Consider the following 18,589-nt stretch of genomic DNA (forward strand, 5'->3'; position numbering starts at 1 on the left):
GAGAGCTCAGATGAGGATGATATTGATCAGTTTTTTACTGACAAGATTGAAGGGGTCTGCGTTAAGTAAATTTTAAATCACTAGTAATATCAATTAGTTCCTCTAAAATCGCTTTTAACGATTTTTTTAATTCTAATCGAGTCTTGCATATATATATACTTCTGTGCGCTTTATTCAAATGACATACACCATACAATAAATGAAAACTAGAAATCGCGTGTTGTTTCGCATGACTCATTTTCATGGGGTGTGTAAGACGTGTTTTTCTAGCACTGGCCACAAAAACTTGTTTAAAACGGTCAGTCACCTTTCGCCGATTGCTCAGTTATTCATCCTTTCCTTTCCTGCAATAATTAGGTTGTGTGCATTCTGAACACATCGGCCATTTCCCATAAGAAACCTCGGATGTGTGCCGGTACGTCATTAATAGTTCGTAAAATGTTGAATAAAAATATTAATTTTAGTGTTTTAATGTGTGTATAGTATCAAACTTAAATCGATTGCCACTAAGTGTATAATTAAGCTTTATTCATTGTCGCTCGGACTAGCATACTACACTCAAGCAAGTTAAGAATTCAAACCTCAAAAGACGCTATATCCCCGCTAGAGCTGCTCGAATTTGCATTGATCTCAAAAATAGACTTTGAACAGAGCAGGGTAACCAATTTAATTTCTGCAGTGTTTCGGCAGAACTACCAAATACATGTGCACACTATATCCCAACTTGCGTGCACTGACGGACGCAGACAGGAAGCATTGTTCGTAAGTAAAGACGTAACGGAAAGGAACTACTTTGTAATGACGGGAGTTGCACTTTTTTCAAAATTAATATTGGAAACCAAAATCAACGAATTATTCCGAAAGGGCTAACCTTCGCTCGTGAAAAATTTACCTTTACCTCTCCCATATACCTCAGAAACACAAGACAGAAAACTCGCTATAAAACTTATTTTGGGTGTGAAAAAAAGACCAGTTCAAATGGTCGAGTAACGTAAATGTCTTGTGTTAGACAATCAAAATGACGAAAGCTGCAAGTCTTGTTGGCATTTCTACATGCATCTCGATACCATCGTCGGATAGACTCGAAATGCAAGAACATTTTGAAGCAAGAGTTCAACCTTTTGTATTCAGATACTTTGCCGCTGTGCTCACAATTTTATCACATGCTTAACAACTACTGAAACTAAAACATCGCAATATCACGTCTTTGAAAGAGATGAAGGCATTTTTGATCAGGTTTATTTTTTTTCTGTTTCATGAGCAGAACTTAAAAACTATACAAAAATCAAACATGATCGATCACCTTACTGCTTTTTCCTCCGTATCTCTTTACGATGAATTTGAAACCTATGAATAGTAGAAGTCCAAATATTAAATAATGAAGGCTTCTTTGCCTTTAAACAAATATATGAAAGACCAGTCTTTATCTTTCTGTGTATCTGGTATGTCTTGAAATGTGGACATGGGCGGCCTAGGTGTTTTCCATGATGTAACAGTCCACATTTTCCTGCTATGGTGCTTATTAATCATTTCTTCTTCCCACCGACTGCCTTCTGGGCGGCCTTGGTCACCTTGCCCTCTTTTCCCTCATCCTTTGTCACCTCTTTGATGACACCAACAGCCACCGTCTGCCTCATGTCACGTACGGCAAAACGCCCGAGGGGTGGGTATGCACTGAAAGCCTCCACACACATGGGCTTTGAGGGGGTCAGGACCACCATACACGCATCCCCAGACTTCACAGTCTTTGGCATGTCTTCCAGCTTCTTGCCAGATCGTCTGTCGATCTTCTCCTTAATCTCGGTGAATTTACAGGCGATGTGGGCTGTGTGGCAGTCCAACACTGGTGCGTAACCAGCACGGATCTCGCCAGGGTGGTTCAGGACTATAACCTATAAACAGGGAATAAATAACTGCGTCATATTTTTATTCACATTCAACTGCCCATATTCTACTGTGAGTACAATAAAATGAATTTTAACAAAATACTGGCAGGTATTTAGATGATAGCTTCAGCTTTTTTCATGATAGATTAAAGAAAAGGAGTTTTCTGTCCCTATGCCACGTGCGAGTGTTTTTTTCTTTCTTGGATACTGGGAATTGGGCCATGGAAATTCATTAGTTATAAAATTCAACTAATAAAAGTTTGAAGTATATGTATGCCAATATTTCGAACTTACCTGTGCGTAAAAGTTCTTCGCACCAAATGGAGGGTCATTCTTGGTGTCTCCAGCTACATTTCCTCTCTTAATCTCCTTAACAGAGACGTTCTTGATGTTGAAACCAACATTGTCTCCAGGCAGGGCCTCAACCAATGACTCGTGGTGCATCTCCACGGACTTCACTTCTGTGGTGATGTTGGCTGGGGCAAACTTGACCACCATTCCTGGCTTCAGGATACCAGTTTCCACACGGCCTACAGGCACTGTACCGATACCTGAACACAAAATCATTTTTTTTTAACCAAGTGTCAAGATTTCTTCATCCCAAGCCTGCTGCTGGTAATCTTTTTTTGTATAGTGCAGGGCTTTCAACAGGGTCTGGAACCCAAGAGTCAATGATTCTTGAGGTCTCTTTTTCAAGAGTCAAAATTATTACTGTAACACTGACAAGGATTTACACAGATCTACTTTCACTTCCATTTAAATTGACAGGTAGTTAGCATGCGCTTTTTAGACCATGTGCTGCGAAAAATGTTTATTTACTGTTACAAACTTAAAAGAATATTTTTTTTAATTAACCAGAGATATAATAAAACAGCTAAAGATAAAGGAACAGAACATATCTTAGCATTGTTGTTTTTCAAAACCATCTTACTTGGACAAAAAGCGGAAGGTATCCATAAATTTGCATTATATGTATTTCGTCATGGAGTTCGAGTGCTGCTAATTGACATTGTTACTTGTCAGATTCCAGATCTATAATCACTTGTCACTTTCGGTTTTAATTGCTCTGGCGGATTAAACAAACATTCAGATCATGCATTGAGGCCACTTTGAGATGATACCAACTCACACTGAAATTCTCCCGAGTCAAATTTGACGACTAATACATATTTATAATGCGTCAATTTGGGGTCATTTACGATTTCTGTGGGTCAAAACCCGGGAGCTCGGGTCAATTGAAATCCCTGATGGTGTCAAGAAAATACTGTCAGTGGCCAGTTCTCTGCCCAGGGAATCTCCATTTTCAGATCTGGACTTGTATTTGACACAAAAAAATGACAGCAAACAATTATACAGGGCTAGACACATATTTTCACAAGGTTGTCCAGGGCTTTTTCACCAAAAATTGTGAAGAGGCCTAGCCTTTTCATTTTGGGAAATTTAAACTACGAAATTCTGCAAATAGGGAAATACAAATGCGTTAATGTCTCAAAATGGGAATAACAATTTAATTTTATGGACAAATTGTTCCTCAAATTATGTTTTAAATTATACATTCTTTTGTCAACTTAAAAGATAAAGAATAATTTGCTCAAACAGATCCGTCAGAGATGGCGCGCTCGACTATTCTGCCGCTTTTCGGTGTATGGATTGAAAAGTTTTGGCAAAACATGCATGGATCACGGTTAGATTATATTTCAATGCAATACATGATGTGCTGAGATATTTACATAAATTGAATTGAAAAATATTGAGGTGGTACGCAAACTATAATGTAAATTCTAAGACGAAAACAGGGCTTTTTCACCAAAAATTGTGAAGAGGCCTAGCCTTTCATTTTGGGAAATTTAAACTCGTGAAATTCTGCAAATTGGGAAATTTAAATGCCTAAACGTCTCAAAATGGGAAATTCCACATATTAGGATTGAAATCACCTTTTAAACCCGGGTCAAGGTATCCATATGAAACTTGGAACTCATTTTACAAAAAACAGGCTCTTATCTTACATGCGAGTCTACTTCTAGCTGATTTTTTTCAATTATGACCAAACACTCCACAGGTCAGGCTTGAAAGGTCTTAAAATGTATGGACTTCCAAGTGATACACATGTAGATCTTATTGGGGGAGAAATCATGTCTTTGACTTTGCTTTTTAACATGACGCATTGACAAGAGAGGGGGAGAGATTAGTTTTAATCTTCATAGTTGATTCTAAATCGAGGGAAAGAATTGATAACAATTAGCCTCGAATAACGTTTAAATTATACAGCATTCTTCTTATGTAAACTTAAAAGATAAAAAAAATAATTTGCTCAAACAGAATAAATTTTTATTGTAAATTTTTAACGTAAGATCTTATTTTTTTTGGAAAAATACCTGGGAATTGTGAAAAAAAATCTGGAAATTAGGAAAATATGCCATTTTTTTCAATTGTGAAGTAGCCTAATTTCGGCCCTAGCAAATAAGGTGAAAATGCCCTGGAAAAAGGGGCATAATTCTGTCAAAATGCTCGATACAGTGACCTCCTCCTGTGTACAGGTTGGGGGCATGATGATGAACAAGCGTGCAAAGTTTCAAAGCCAGATGTCAATGGACTTAAAATATTTGAGGTGATGCGCAATTTTTAACGTGAATTGTAAGTAGAAAAAGGGGCATTATTTTGTCAAAATGATTGAGTTATCTCTTCCTGTGCACAGGTTGGGGGCATGATGGTGAACAAGTGTGCAAAGTTTCAAAGCCAGATGTCAATGGACTTTGAAAACATTTGAGGTTGTACGCAAACTAACACAAGTGGTTACGCCGACGCTTGCGTGACTAGGATAGCTCTCCTTGTTCTTTGAAGTCGAGCCAAAAACCGGACACATTTACACAATTGTAAACAACGATGGACTTTCAATGTGATCTTAAAATCACTTGCCTTATTTTTTATGACAATCGTTTAAAATAAATTTGACAAACCCATCAGTTTGTAATGATGACAAAACCACACCTGACTGAACTAAGATGTTTTTTTTTCCATTTCTAAATATAGACACAGCCTTTTTTTTATAGCAAATTTGGGGCCGATATTGGGCCCCATGGAAAGTAAAGTATATATTTTTCCCCAGGTTGTGTCAAAAATTCCCCCATTGCGGAAATTTTATTTTACTACTATCTGTAGAAGTCATATTTTCATTGTCAAACTGAAAACAGGTAAAGATCAGGTGGACACCACGTTAAGTTTCAAACAATCAATAATCTAGCTCCCATGATGGTAACATGATTTTTGTAAATTCCCAAATTTTGCAATATACAAGTTAAATTTCCCGTCAAAAGGCCCCGCATACTTCCCCAAAATTTGGGGAAAAAGGGCCGAGACATTATATTGGATCAAGTATTGATCCATTTTAGGCTTCACGAAATGCGTGCAAAAATTCAGTGAAAAGGCCGGTTTGATCAGAACTGTTTAGCAATCTCTGGCAAGCTGTGCTTTTCGTTGTCCCTAAATGCTCCGAGTCCTTTCGGTGAGATTCTGATTTTATACTTAAACGTTAAAGGCAATGTCAAGCCTTGTGGAGATAAAATGGCCAATTTAATAACATTGTACAATCTTATCCTGGTAGCCTGATGGACTTCCAGACAACCATACGAGTCGAACCCTGATAATAATGCAATAATTTTATTTGCATTAACCTCGATTTTGTCCCTTTAAATGGATTAGTCAGAAAAGCAAAAAGAACAGGCAGTTCGGGGAATCATCTTGAACCAGGCAAACTAAGACATGCTCGAATGTTACATTCTTTAACTCACCTCCAATCTTGTAAACATCCTGCAGAGGCAGACGGAGGGCCTTGTCAGTAGGGCGTGATGGGGGAAGGATGGCGTCCAGAGCATCATGCAGGGTTTTCCCATTGGCTTTCCCTTCCTTCCTTTCCACCTCCCATCCTTTGTACCATCCCATATTACTGCTTTCTTCAAGCATGTTGTCACCATGCCAGCCAGAGATTGGCACAAATGGAACAGCCTTCGGGTTATATCCGATCTTCTTGATGTAATTAGTGACCTCAGTTTTAATTTCATTGAAACGTTTCTGAAAAGATAAAATTTTGTATTGAAATTGTTCAAAAGGCAAGGTTCTCCGCTGTCAGAGGAGTCATGGGAACCAAAGGTGCATCTATGGCTGTGGTATATAAAATGATTTAGGATGGTCCAAAGCATGCACAGAAAGTGGGAAATAGTCACAAAACCCATGTCTGGCTCATATTTCAGATAAATCCCTGACAGAAGTGCACAAAACATTAAGAGGGTTTAATCATCAAAATGCTTCAAATTTCTTTCAGCAGAGTGGACTGCAAAAACTTAATAAGTTTGGTCTACCTGTCATTGGTACAGTACAGTCCACGCCGAACTACCACTTTCGAAACTCGCAGATTTTAGTGAGGAAAGCGGTTATGTACTCGGCAAACCCTCGGAAGTGGTAGTTCCGCGTGGAGTGTACTGTATCTTGAACATGGGTCAAGTTGTTAATATGTTAAACACGTTCATAACAAGATAAACAAATAGCAAGAAAGTAAAGTCAATAGTCTACCCCAGACTGCCAATCTTTATGGTCTATTGTTGATTAGGTGTTATTTTTTTTTTACCTCAGAGTATGGTGGCTCAGTGCTGTCCATCTTGTTAACAGCAACAATAAGCTGTTTCACACCAAGGGTGAAGGCAAGCAGGGCATGCTCTCTGGTCTGCCCGTTCTTGGAGATACCAGCCTCAAACTCACCAACACCACCAGCTACTATCAACACTGCACAGTCGGCTTGGGAGGTACCTGCAAAAGATTGTTGTACAAACTTGGTCGACAACTACTAGACATTGTTACACACCAAATATCTAAGCTCTAAGCCTCATGGTCTTTGTCAAGAAAAGATTTTGTAGTTTTTCCTTTAGGTTGCCATGGCATTGAATTCATTTCTTTGAACACATTTATTTTCAGGGTAAACTGATGGATGATGGTGATGACAGTGTTGATTTAGATGATGAGATGAAGATAGGAGGGGCCATCGAAAATGGGTGATTTTAAGAAGTTTATATCAGAAAAATATACAGGCCAGTGAATTTTCATTCAGTCTAAGTAAAAATTTGTGATGTTCTAGCAAAAATCCAAATGTGTCAATTGTCTGCACATTTTACACTCAGACCGGTCATCAGAGCTAAAATAGGGTTGGCTCATAGTAACATATTTCAGTATCCAGTCATGTTCTGTCAATGGAAGATTTTTAGTTGTGAACTTGGTATCGATAACTGGATGCAACACATCAGCCAGATTTTATGGCGACAATAGCAAGATACAGGACATGTCATTATGTTATTTAACCAGCCTCAGTGAGTTTTTCACCAAAAAAAATATGATGGAATTATTAACCGAGGACAATTGTTAAAAGTGAAATGTTCATGGTACAATCATATGAACCTGAAAATGTTAAGATTTTACATAGATTTAAGCATTTTATAAAATCAGGAATAGTTTCTAACCGTTTCACAGCATAAAAAGGTCCCCTGACTACACTCAAAGCGCGAGAAGTGAACAAGTTACAAACAATATTTATCAGACATACTCACCAGTGATCATGTTTTTGATGAAATCACGATGTCCAGGGGCATCAATGATGGTGACGTAATATTTATTAGTCTCAAACTTCCACAAGGCAATGTCGATGGTGATACCACGTTCTCGCTCGGCCTTCAGTTTGTCCAACACCCAGGCGTACTTGAAGGAGCCCTTGCCCATCTATAGAAATGAAATGGAAATTTAGTATCTGCAGACCAAATTAGCAAAAGTTGAGCACTGGTCAAACGCTGTCTGGCCTTTGTTAATTTCTGGATTTTATATAGAAGGGCTTGTCCAGGCATTGGTGCAAGAATTCTGGCTTATAATCTGAAGAGAGCAAAATCAATCTTTAATGTCACATCACTTGGGACATGATGTCATTGACTTTTAGTCCCATCTATGTGCGCACTGAATGTGCAAAAAACGGGGGTGTTTTAATAATATTGAAATTGTTTTAAGTGAAATATTTTATAGTTAAAATTGATCATAAAGAGTTATATTCATATTTTACCATGAAGAATCCCGTATAACACATCTATACTTTTAGACTACGTGAAGGATTTGCCACATCAAAAATCGTAAAAAAATCTGCCAACGTACAATTATTTGGACAAGGCTAGCATAGAGAAGCATGTAAAGGGACTACCAACCTCAGCAGCTTCCTTCTCGAATTTCTCGATGGTTCTCTTGTCGATACCACCACATTTATAGATCAAGTGACCAGTGGAGGTGGACTTGCCGGAGTCGACGTGGCCAATGACCACGATGTTAATGTGAATCTTTTCCTTTCCCATGTTTCTTTTGTTATTTACGAACACTGAAAAATGAGGGTACAGCCAAAACTAATAAATTTCATACAAAGAACAAATAGAACCATAAAACCCTGAAATTTTAAACAGATATATATTACTTCATGGCCATACAAGATTCGAATTATAAATTGGCTGCCAAACACGTGACTCGCGCCCCAACTGAGATTGTGAAAATAGACGAAGCAGGCGAGAAAAAAAAAATCTGGACAAACAACAAATTGCTCACAAGAATTGATTTCAAAGATGGAGCAAGTCAAAAATTTATAAACGAGTACGAAGAAAGTTCAGTTTTATAATGAACATAATAAAACATGGCTGCTGTCGACGTGGGGCTTACGCCGGTCAGTCAAATCATTTTCATGAAAGCTGAAGATTAAAACAAATACGCGAAATCACTCCACATATAAAAACAATAAACTTTATACGATGATATTTTCCAGTTCGTTAATCCAGATGAATGTAAGTTCACAAGATATTAAAAGATTTCATCAGACATATGAAACTCCGTACCTGTGGTTCAATGCCGCCGCAGTAAAAAGGACCGTGTAAGGTTGGTCACGTGATATATATATCTCTACCAGAGGGATGGGAGTATTGACGTCATGAGCGAGAAATTGTGCAACTCCTCTCGAGTTTGTTCCCTGCTTCGGTATTATAATCATTTATACTGCAGAAAACCAAAATATTCATTTCACCATTATTTCTGTCCATCTCTTGAGATACGATTTGTATACAAATGAGATCTCCTTGATATTATATAAAGATATAATTTTTTCTTCTTCTTCTTCTTCTTCTTCTTCTTCTTCTTCTTCTTCTTCTTCTTCTTCTTCTTATTATTATTATTATTCTTAATATTATTATTATTAGATAACTATTTATTAGTATTAACACAAAGAACCTGACAATCAGTTTGAAGTATCTCAATGTTGCGTAGCGAAAACGCCAATGAAGAGTTTTGTTTCTTGTATTGACATATTTTGTAATGTGTTGTTTTGTATTGTATAAATTATTTATATATCAAGATGGAGATTTTGCCATTGGTGTAAACCAAAGGATCCTTTCGTATTAAACCCGGAAAGCCACACCCAGAACAGTACGCAAATGGTGAACTATATGAACTTTATTAAAGTGACACTCTTATTCAAAATCAATACATACACATGTAAAACAAACATACATTTTGAGTGATACACCCTCAACTACTTACTAAATAATGCATTTATGGAAACTATTAATTACTATTAACAATATAATTACCGTGTATTTATTAGTTGAACACGCAAAAATATTGAAATGATTGGTGAATGCTAAAATATTTACAGCGATCTACTATGGTCTCATTAGGTGGCAATTACCGTGTTTTCTGCTCATTTCTTTTAAATCAAACTCGGTATAGGTAATCATTGTTTTCGACATTTACATCCTTTTTTGTATATTAAAACAATCGTTTTAAATGTGTTAACTCTAGTATTTGGGAGTAATAGTGCATCTTTAAGATTTACATTGAAATGAATGATGCAGAGATTATGGGAGAAAAGTATGTTTGTGGTAATGATTGATGCAAATTGTGCTTGACGATATTCTCTTCTTTAAATATACAGAATGCTTACATTGATACATTCACATTGAACGATGTTGTATTGAGTATTCATTGGCAACTTTGGAGAAATCCGCTGAAGCGAAAGTTCCTATAGAGTTAAATAGGGAAAATATGGTTAAACAGTTCTCACGAATTAGTCTTTTAACAGATCAACTTACTTTCTACATATACACTTAACAACTTTTCTAACGCTACCAGTAGCCTTTTCGCAATAATTTAAAAACTATACTCAGGATAATTGCGTGAAATTTTCAGGGCAGTTAAAGAAATATATCAGACAGGGTTTGGTGGAAAACAAACAACAGACATTTCCATATTTTGAAGATTTTGTATTTTATTCGATGCAACCTCCACTTTACAAAGTCGCAAAATTTATCGGATAAATACAATTACTAATATAATGAAAATCAAGGTCCCCAATCTTGAAAAAGGTCCTTGGAATGCTAAGAACAAAATTATCAGTAGACTAAATAAACATGTAAATTGTTATCACCATTTTTGTATAACGTAAATGTAAAAATATATATCACATGACGCGTGTCATTCTGACACATTGAAAGAAACGTAACAACACGCTGTCCACCGTGTATGACACACTTAACGAAATTGTGTATTTGTACTTAAATTACCATCTTTAAAGCTTTCTCCAAGCTCGATTACATGAAGTATCCAGTGTTTTAGTCATGTACTCTCGGCATTGTTTAGTACCTGGTATGACCACCATTTGCTTGAATGACCGCCCTGCATCGGCTGCGCATGGACAAGACGTAATTTTGACAAGTGGCCTGAGAAACACGGTTCCACTCCTCCATGACAAACTGTTCCAGTTGCCTCAGATTCTGTGGAGCTCTTCTTCTGACAGCCTTACCGACTACATCCCAGATATGCTCAATCGGATTGAGGTCCGGTGAGCGGGATGGCATTGGCAGAACATTTACCCTGTGAGCAGCTAGAACAGCCGCTGTGCGACGTGCTGTGTGGCAAGGTGCCCCATCCTGTAACAATCGCATGCCTCTATTATTCCGTATATGAGGAATACAAACGGAAAGCAATAATCTCATTAATGTACCTGTCAGCATTTAAATTACCGTGAATTCTGACGGCAATAGTTTTTGTGTTCATTGACATCCCTCCCAAAATCATTACGGAACCCCCGCCAAATGGTGTCTTTCCGACTGCGGTGCACGTTCAGCATTCTTGCAGCCTGAAAATGAACGAAATTTGCAGGTTTTTGAAAATGGCCTAAGTTGTATTTAATATCTTTTTTTTAAAAGTCTGATCGAAAACGAAATTATAATGACTGGCAAAAAATAAGTAATCGAACACTTACAACATTGTAACTCGCACCACCTTCGATTAGACCAATGGCTTTTGCTCTTTCTTGGTTTGACAGTTTCGGCATTTCAAAAATATTTCCTAATAACTGATGCAAATGTCAATGTCCATGAATTTAACCGTTTATTTTTAGACATCTTAGAAAGTACATGTATTACTTACCAGTAAGCACAAGTTTCACGTGCACCGCGCCTCTAAAAACGAGTTCTTGGAAAAATAAAATCGATGCCCACATGAGCAATTAAACAGTTATACATTTATCGGGTTTTTTGGGGGGGGAAATAAATATAAAATCGCATTAAAATATAATAATAACAGCGATTATGATCAAAGCACTGAAAGTGCTGATGGACGTTGACGTTGTTCGGTCTGCTGCAAGTGTAAGTCCTTTCTCTTATCAACACAGAAAATCATCGGGACCTAATCTTGAATATAGGAGCATAATTTGAACACTCTTAGGTGAGGACAATTAGACAATGCTTCATTTTTTTTCCAAACATAATTATTCATCTTAATGCTGTAGCTTTGAAAAGTTGATGAAAAGGTCACCTGGCAATATCTTCGTTAATGTTTGTTTGCAGAACTACATCATGGTCAAAATTCCATTCCAGTTGCATAACAAATACGCCAAAAGGACACAATCAAGATAACTGAAGCATTACATTAACAGATGTTTTTAAAACAGTACACATGGTCCAAAGTTCAATGTTGTACTCAAAATTAAAAACGTAGGCCTTAGTTGAAGCAACTGTGCACAAGATGATCAATTTGCAAGATTTTTTTTTGTCGAAAACTGACATAAACTTGGTATTAATGTGTACAATGCATTGAATCTTGCTTACTAAAGTACCACATAGTTTACAATTTATTTTAGCTAAGCAGTTATTTCGAATTTGCCATTAAAAATATTACTGGGTATGTCTACCAAGGTATATAGCTTAAATATAACACCTGTTTGGAGTAAGTTTTCGTAGCACAGTGGATACAACACTGGACTGCTATTTTTTTTTTTAAATTTTGGTCCTTTCTCTATAATTATGATTCAAAGCTTAACACATTATATTAAATAATTGTCCTGAGTTGCGTTACATGAAAAATCAAAGCGCTGAAAGCGCTGCAAGACTGTCGGTGACGTAACTGAAGCAAGCAAACACTACCGCAAAGTTCAAATGAAACGTGATCAAATGATTTCATACAAATGATGAACACTCTTTAAGGTAGATGAAGAAGGATAAATGTGATTATAATAAGCACAAATATATTGGCCCTACTTAATCATGTATCCAATGGCCTACAAGATTCTTAATTCAAATTTCCTAATTTTGAACCGCTTTAAATTAGTTAAATGCATATTCATTATGTTAAAATTGCTTCAATTTATGACGTCACTTATAACAGTTTCAGTAAGCAATTACATTCCTTCATTTCATTAGGGTCTGTTGAAGCCAATGTCTTTAAAATGCAAATACAATACAAACTATACCCAAGATTCAAGGGACATAATAAAAATATAACTTTAAAATGATGCTCTTTCAAGCCTAAAAATGCCTCCCAGAACTTCTATCAACAGAGTCCACATATCTACAAAATTTGTGCTCGAGTTACTTTCTTTGATATAAAAGTGAAAACAAATCTGCATGGTGCTTTGGCATCATACCATGAAAAAAACTAATATCTTTAAAATTTGTTTGCTAGTTTGTTTTTATTATAAAAGTGTTAATAAATCTGCATGGTGCTGAAGAAAAAAAAACTAATGTCTTAAATTTCAATCCTGCAGCATTAATTAGCGCCATGTTGTCAAGAATATCTGGACAATTGAATGAAATATGCATGGACTGAAATGACAGCTGGTTTTTCTTTGACAAAAGATGCCTTTGAGGCAGTTTTAAGATTATGCTATTCAAAGTATGAGGGTAGTTGGTACAGTTTTCACTCATATTCAGATGATGGCTGATATTTGCTGATAAACATGTATCCTCTTAGCAGCAGGGAATAAGTAAATGACATAGTTTTAATGACCAATATTGGAGATGTGACCTTGACCTCCAAATCCAAAGGGGTCATCTGCTGGTCACCCCAAACCTAAATTTCAAGTTTGAAGGCCATGGGTGCAGACTTTGTCGAGTTGTCACACAGGCAAGCTTTTTGCGTTCAATGGTCTGTGACAAATCAACAGGGCTCACCTACTGGTCAGGCCCAACCCCAAAGTCAAGTTGTTCAAGGGCCATGGGTGCAGGCTTTGTCCAGTCATTATTAGTACAACCTTTTAGCATTCAAGGTCACTGTGACCTTGACTTTTGACCCAATGACCCCTTAAATCAATAGGATCTTCTAATAGTCAGACTTAGCCCACATGTTGAGTTTGAGGGCCATAGGTGCAGGTATTGTCAACTTATCAGTCAGATGTATGGTTTGACACCTTCCTGTTCAAGGTCACTGTGACCTTTGACCATATTACCCCTAAAATCAAAAGGGGTCATCTACTGGTTAAACCAAACTTTCATGTCAAGTTTGACAATAGGTCTAGGAATTGTAGAGTTATCACCCGGAAAAGCTTTGGTCTACTGTCAGACAGACGGACGTAGCGGCCAACATGTGCAAAGCAATATACTCCTCTTCTTTGAAAGGGGCATAATAAATTGAAATTGATTAAATATTTTTGTTTATTATCTTAATTATCTTACACTACATACAACAAGTACCATTTTGATATTTTCGAATGCTCATTTGGGCATGTACATGGGTTTTGATCTGACTATGAACATGAAACTACATAGTAATGTTCCCTCCTATCAATTCTAACTTTAAATAACCATGAGAAAAAAAGAATGTTTTCACTGCACCATGAATAAATATGTCAAACAAAATAAATGTCAAGTTATTCAATATTAATTTAACACTGTTCTTTTGATGATTTCCGTGCATTCCTGACTGCAGGTTTTCCCATTTTCCCACACAGTTATTTCATATTGGCCTTACAAGGTCAGATCTTGAGTTGGGTCTTCATTGCTGGACACTATCTCTTTATCTCCACAGAAAACACACTGGTGCAAGTTTCACTGCAACAACTGCAAAAAAAGTTATATTATATTCTAACTGAACTCTGCATCAATATTCAATTATTTTTTTTTGGATTTAGGAAATGTCTTTGTTTTAAAGGGTTCATATAAATTAATGCATTTTTTCAATTTAATGCATTATCATGCTGGACTCTTTGACATTGATGGTTAAAACAAAGAAGGCATATGATTTGTGTACAGATTAAACATTATTTATTATAAATGTGTTCTTTAATTAATAGACAAGTGGCAACAATTTCCCCAGTTAAAAAAGCTTACATTTGTATATCTGCAGATTAATCATTTGCATTTCTTTTGCTTTGATCATTTAAGTCAAATGAGTTAGACATGATAATGCATTAAAATAAGAAATATATTTTTGGGCATCAATCTATAGTGTGTGCCTTCAATCTAGAAATAAATTTCTTCTCAACAGATGCTAAATTATAAAAAAATATATAAACCAAGATTTTGATTATGACATACCTGCATAGTTAGTGGTCTCCATAACTGCTCAGAAATGCTCCCTATGACAAACTAAGTGCTGGTGTATGGCTGGGTAATAGTGCTGCTCCAACCAATAGCGCAATTCTTCCTACAGGTGGACCAGCTCCTCAATATGGTTTCTGTCATGGCAGTGATAACAGTATGTAACATGCCCTTTTCTACTTTCCAGAGAATGAATCTTCCAATCTAAATTACAAATTTAAGAACAAATATATACATATGCACATGTAATGTTGTTAAAAACAAACCATTTAGATGCCACAAAACTATAAGATTTTAGGTGAAAATTGAGCCAAATCAAAACATTTAGTCATTTAAAGCTGCACTCTCACAGATTTACTGTTTTTACAACTTTTGTATTTTTTTGTCTTGGAATGACCTATTTTTTTGCTAAAATATCTGCAAACCAGTGATATAAGACTACTGACAAAATATTAGATTGCAGACTTCCATATTTCAGGTCGAAAACAAAGGTTTTATGGCTTAAAGCGTTACTAACGGTTTAAGAAAAATGCATAAAACATTTTGAACTTAAATATAAACATTTTCTGACAAATTTATTGTCAGCAATCTTATATGAATGGTTAACATGCATTTTCACATAAATTAGCCCGTTCCAAGACAAAAAAATAAATAAAGTAGTCAAAAAATTCAATCTGTAAGAGTGCTGCACTCTCAGTCACAGATTGAAGGTTTTGACAACTTCTTTTACTTTTTGGCTTGGAATAAGCTAATGAAAAGCAGTATGAAAACTGATGAAATAAGACTGCTGACAAAAGATAAGATAATGTTTTTTATATTTACATTTGTAACTATTGGTTTTATGGTTAAAAGCATTACGCTTTACTAATAATGAGATTTTTGGCACAGAACATCATCTTTTGACCGTATTAAAATAAGAAAACAGCGTTCCAATATTTTCAGTTGTCTTTTTTGACTGAATTAATATAAGAAAGCAGCGATCCCCTTTTTCCAGTTGTCTGTTATGTACAGTGTTCAGAAATTCGCATAAAATAATTCATTACAAGACCAAGAAATAAAAAAGAGTTGGTAAAACAGACAATCTGTGAGAGTGCAGCATTAAACATATGATATGCATTATCAGCCAAGTGCAGACCTACTCACATCCTGGCTACACAACCAGTACATTCATCAGCTTTACTGATTCGAACCAGGCACATTTATATTGGTAGACTAGCATTTTACCATTCTGTGCTGGCCAGTAAAGTTCTTATTTGAATTAGAATTCAAAATGTATATACCTTTGTTCATTTTTTTTGCCAACTCTGTTTCAACTGAACTTCCTAAATGAATGAGAAGTTTCAAAAAATAATTACAATATCTCAGTAAATACCTGCATTTATGTGTTTCTTGTGCAATCTGTCAGCTTTGGTAGGCTCAGGTTTCATTTTGTCCACCTCAATACTTGTAATCTTCTAGTCTGATGTACTGCCATCCAATTTTTAAGTCAGGTCAGGCAGCCATTTCAGCTTTGTTCCAGTTGATTGTATCAGATGATGTTAACAATACTAGCCTTGTTTCCAGGCACTTCTCAATCTGAAAGTTTACAAAAGAACATGGCCTGTAATATTTAATAAAAAAATCATAATTGTTTACTCCTGGATGATGGGTTCTAAAGTAAACCTTTGAGAAAAGATGCTACTGGTATGGTGCTTGAACCCATGATCATGTGAACACTTGAATGGAGATCTGTCAAACTGAGCTAACTGGGTAACTGATTTTTAGGCAGCTCCCAGCTTGGCTCTACAATTGACAGGTGCATTATACATTATAGAGACAATAAATCAAACACTTGAAGCACTAGTCCAGATAATAGAAACTTAACTGATCTTTTTACAAATTTTGAAATGGCATATATTCTTCACATACAATTTTTTTGTACCAAAAGTGGGTAGCTATTCCGATTGGGATTCCGGGTCAGATTAATTATATATATCTAAAATATGAGTTATGTACACAAAAAATAAAAGCTGACAAATTATTATGAGTTTGATGAGTGTTTTTCTTCATTTATACTGTCAAAACATAATGATATAAACTGTTAAACATGAAGATCACCTGCAAGGCTGCGGTGCATAGATTTACATAGATGTAAAATGGTTGTGTTTCAATGCATTAAATGCTTGTTTTGTGAAAAAAATCTTTGCACTTACATGGTAATAACTAAAATACGAATATAAACCTTTAATATCTATTTCAAACATATAATACTTATCTAACTACGATTTCAATATCTTTCAACCCCCACCCTGTTTTGCACAAACCCGATTAGACGTAAGGGATTGGAAGAATCCCATATAACACGTCTATTTTTTTAGACTATTGAAGCATATATGTTCTTTTTTGATGGTTGAGACGTTTCAGGTTAAACAACAATTAAAAATGCGAAATAATTTTAGTGAATTATCAACTCTGAATTGAAAGTAACATGAAGATGTTATAGTGAAGGATTTGCCATATATATATACATTTTTTTTAATCGTAAAAAGAGTCCGTCAACGTACAAATATTTAGACTAAGAGATGTAGATCATAAAACAAGAAATATTACCAGATAATGTTATTTTATATAAATTCCGTAACCAAAAAGTAATATCAAGCAAATAATTATGAGTTTGATGGTATTTTCTTCATTTCATTCTGTCAAAACATAACAATATATACATGAAGGGCACCTGCAAGGCTGCAGTTCACAATTTTACAACAATCGGAACATTTTGGCCATCAATTGTAACAACTCGCCATCTTCGGTAAGCTTCGAGATAGTCAATCCCTGTTGGATACTGGCTGAGGTGTTCAGATTGTTCGGCCAAGGCCGAGTTGTTACGATTGTATTATCTCGAAGCTTGTCGGAGGTGGCCGAATTATTACGATTGGGTCAAGTTGTTCCACTTGGCATAATTGTTGTCTGTGTCAGTCAACTTTCCTTTTAATGAACAGGTGAATAATGTGTTTTAATGCATTAAATGCTTGTTATTTTGCAAAATAGCTTTGCACTTCCATGGTAAAATATGAATATAAATCTTTACTTTATTATCCATTTCAACCATAAAATACTTCACTTAATACAATTTCAATATTTTTCAAACACCCCCGCTTTTTGCACAAAACCGTTTAGACGTTAGGGATTGGAAGAATCCCGTATAACACGTCTATTATTTCAGACTAATGTACATGTACCTTCGTGTCCGAAATCGATCAATTCCTGGCAGTTCATTTCTGGATTGTCTCCATCTAAATTTAACATTTTAAGACGCATACATTGATGCCATTTTTGCTTCGATTGATGTTTAAGCAATAGCACTAAATACAGGTCGGTTATTTTGTAGAAGAACGTGTTCGAAGTAACATTCAATTTCATTTCCGCATAATCGCCGCCATATTGTGTATGACTTTAAAAACTACACCCTATAGGGGCGATACTATTTCCCGGTCCCGGTCTCATCCGGTCCCGGTCTCCTCCGGTCTCTGTTTTCAAAATTTTATAGTTGCTATCGGGCGTGACCGAGAAGTTGTGAATGGCCGATGGGGGTAATAGGATTACAAAAGATTACCGTTGATAAAACATTAGTTATTTGATGATAATTATTTCACCATTTATTTCATATTTTATATCAATAAAACAAATAATAAATTTAAGCAAAGATAAAAACATAACATATGCACATGTACTAAAATGAATGCCATGAATAACAAACACATTGTTGTTGTTTTTCGAATTAAATTCAGCTATAAGTATACTATTGATAATAGTAATACAAATAAAAACAATGCATGAATACATGTAAAT

At 35.8% G+C, this 18,589-nt stretch overlaps 1 protein-coding gene and 1 long non-coding RNA gene across 2 annotated transcripts; both read right to left on the reverse strand.

Annotated features, from left to right (window-relative positions):
* Positions 1-1,222: 1,222 nt before the first annotated feature.
* Positions 1,223-8,911, reverse strand: LOC128204218 (elongation factor 1-alpha). Its single transcript, XM_052905606.1, has 7 exons — positions 8,789-8,911; positions 8,117-8,283; positions 7,478-7,646; positions 6,508-6,686; positions 5,675-5,954; positions 2,181-2,437; positions 1,223-1,892 (listed from the first exon to the last, which is right to left on the reverse strand). Exons 2-7 carry the CDS (start codon positions 8,258-8,260, stop codon positions 1,527-1,529), a joined length of 1,395 nt encoding a protein of 464 aa, XP_052761566.1. The 5' UTR covers positions 8,261-8,283; positions 8,789-8,911; the 3' UTR covers positions 1,223-1,526.
* A 4,951-nt stretch (positions 8,912-13,862) lies between these two features.
* Positions 13,863-18,180, reverse strand: LOC128206350 (uncharacterized). The gene is made up of 4 exons (XR_008256449.1): positions 17,980-18,180; positions 16,134-16,336; positions 14,759-14,965; positions 13,863-14,281 (listed from the first exon to the last, which is right to left on the reverse strand). It is a non-coding gene; the product is annotated as an uncharacterized LOC128206350 (long non-coding RNA).
* Between the last annotated feature and the right edge of the window lie 409 nt (positions 18,181-18,589).

The sequence above is a fragment of the Mya arenaria genome, chromosome 10, assembly GCF_026914265.1.
Source record: "Mya arenaria isolate MELC-2E11 chromosome 10, ASM2691426v1".
Classification (NCBI taxonomy): domain Eukaryota; kingdom Metazoa; phylum Mollusca; class Bivalvia; order Myida; family Myidae; genus Mya; species Mya arenaria.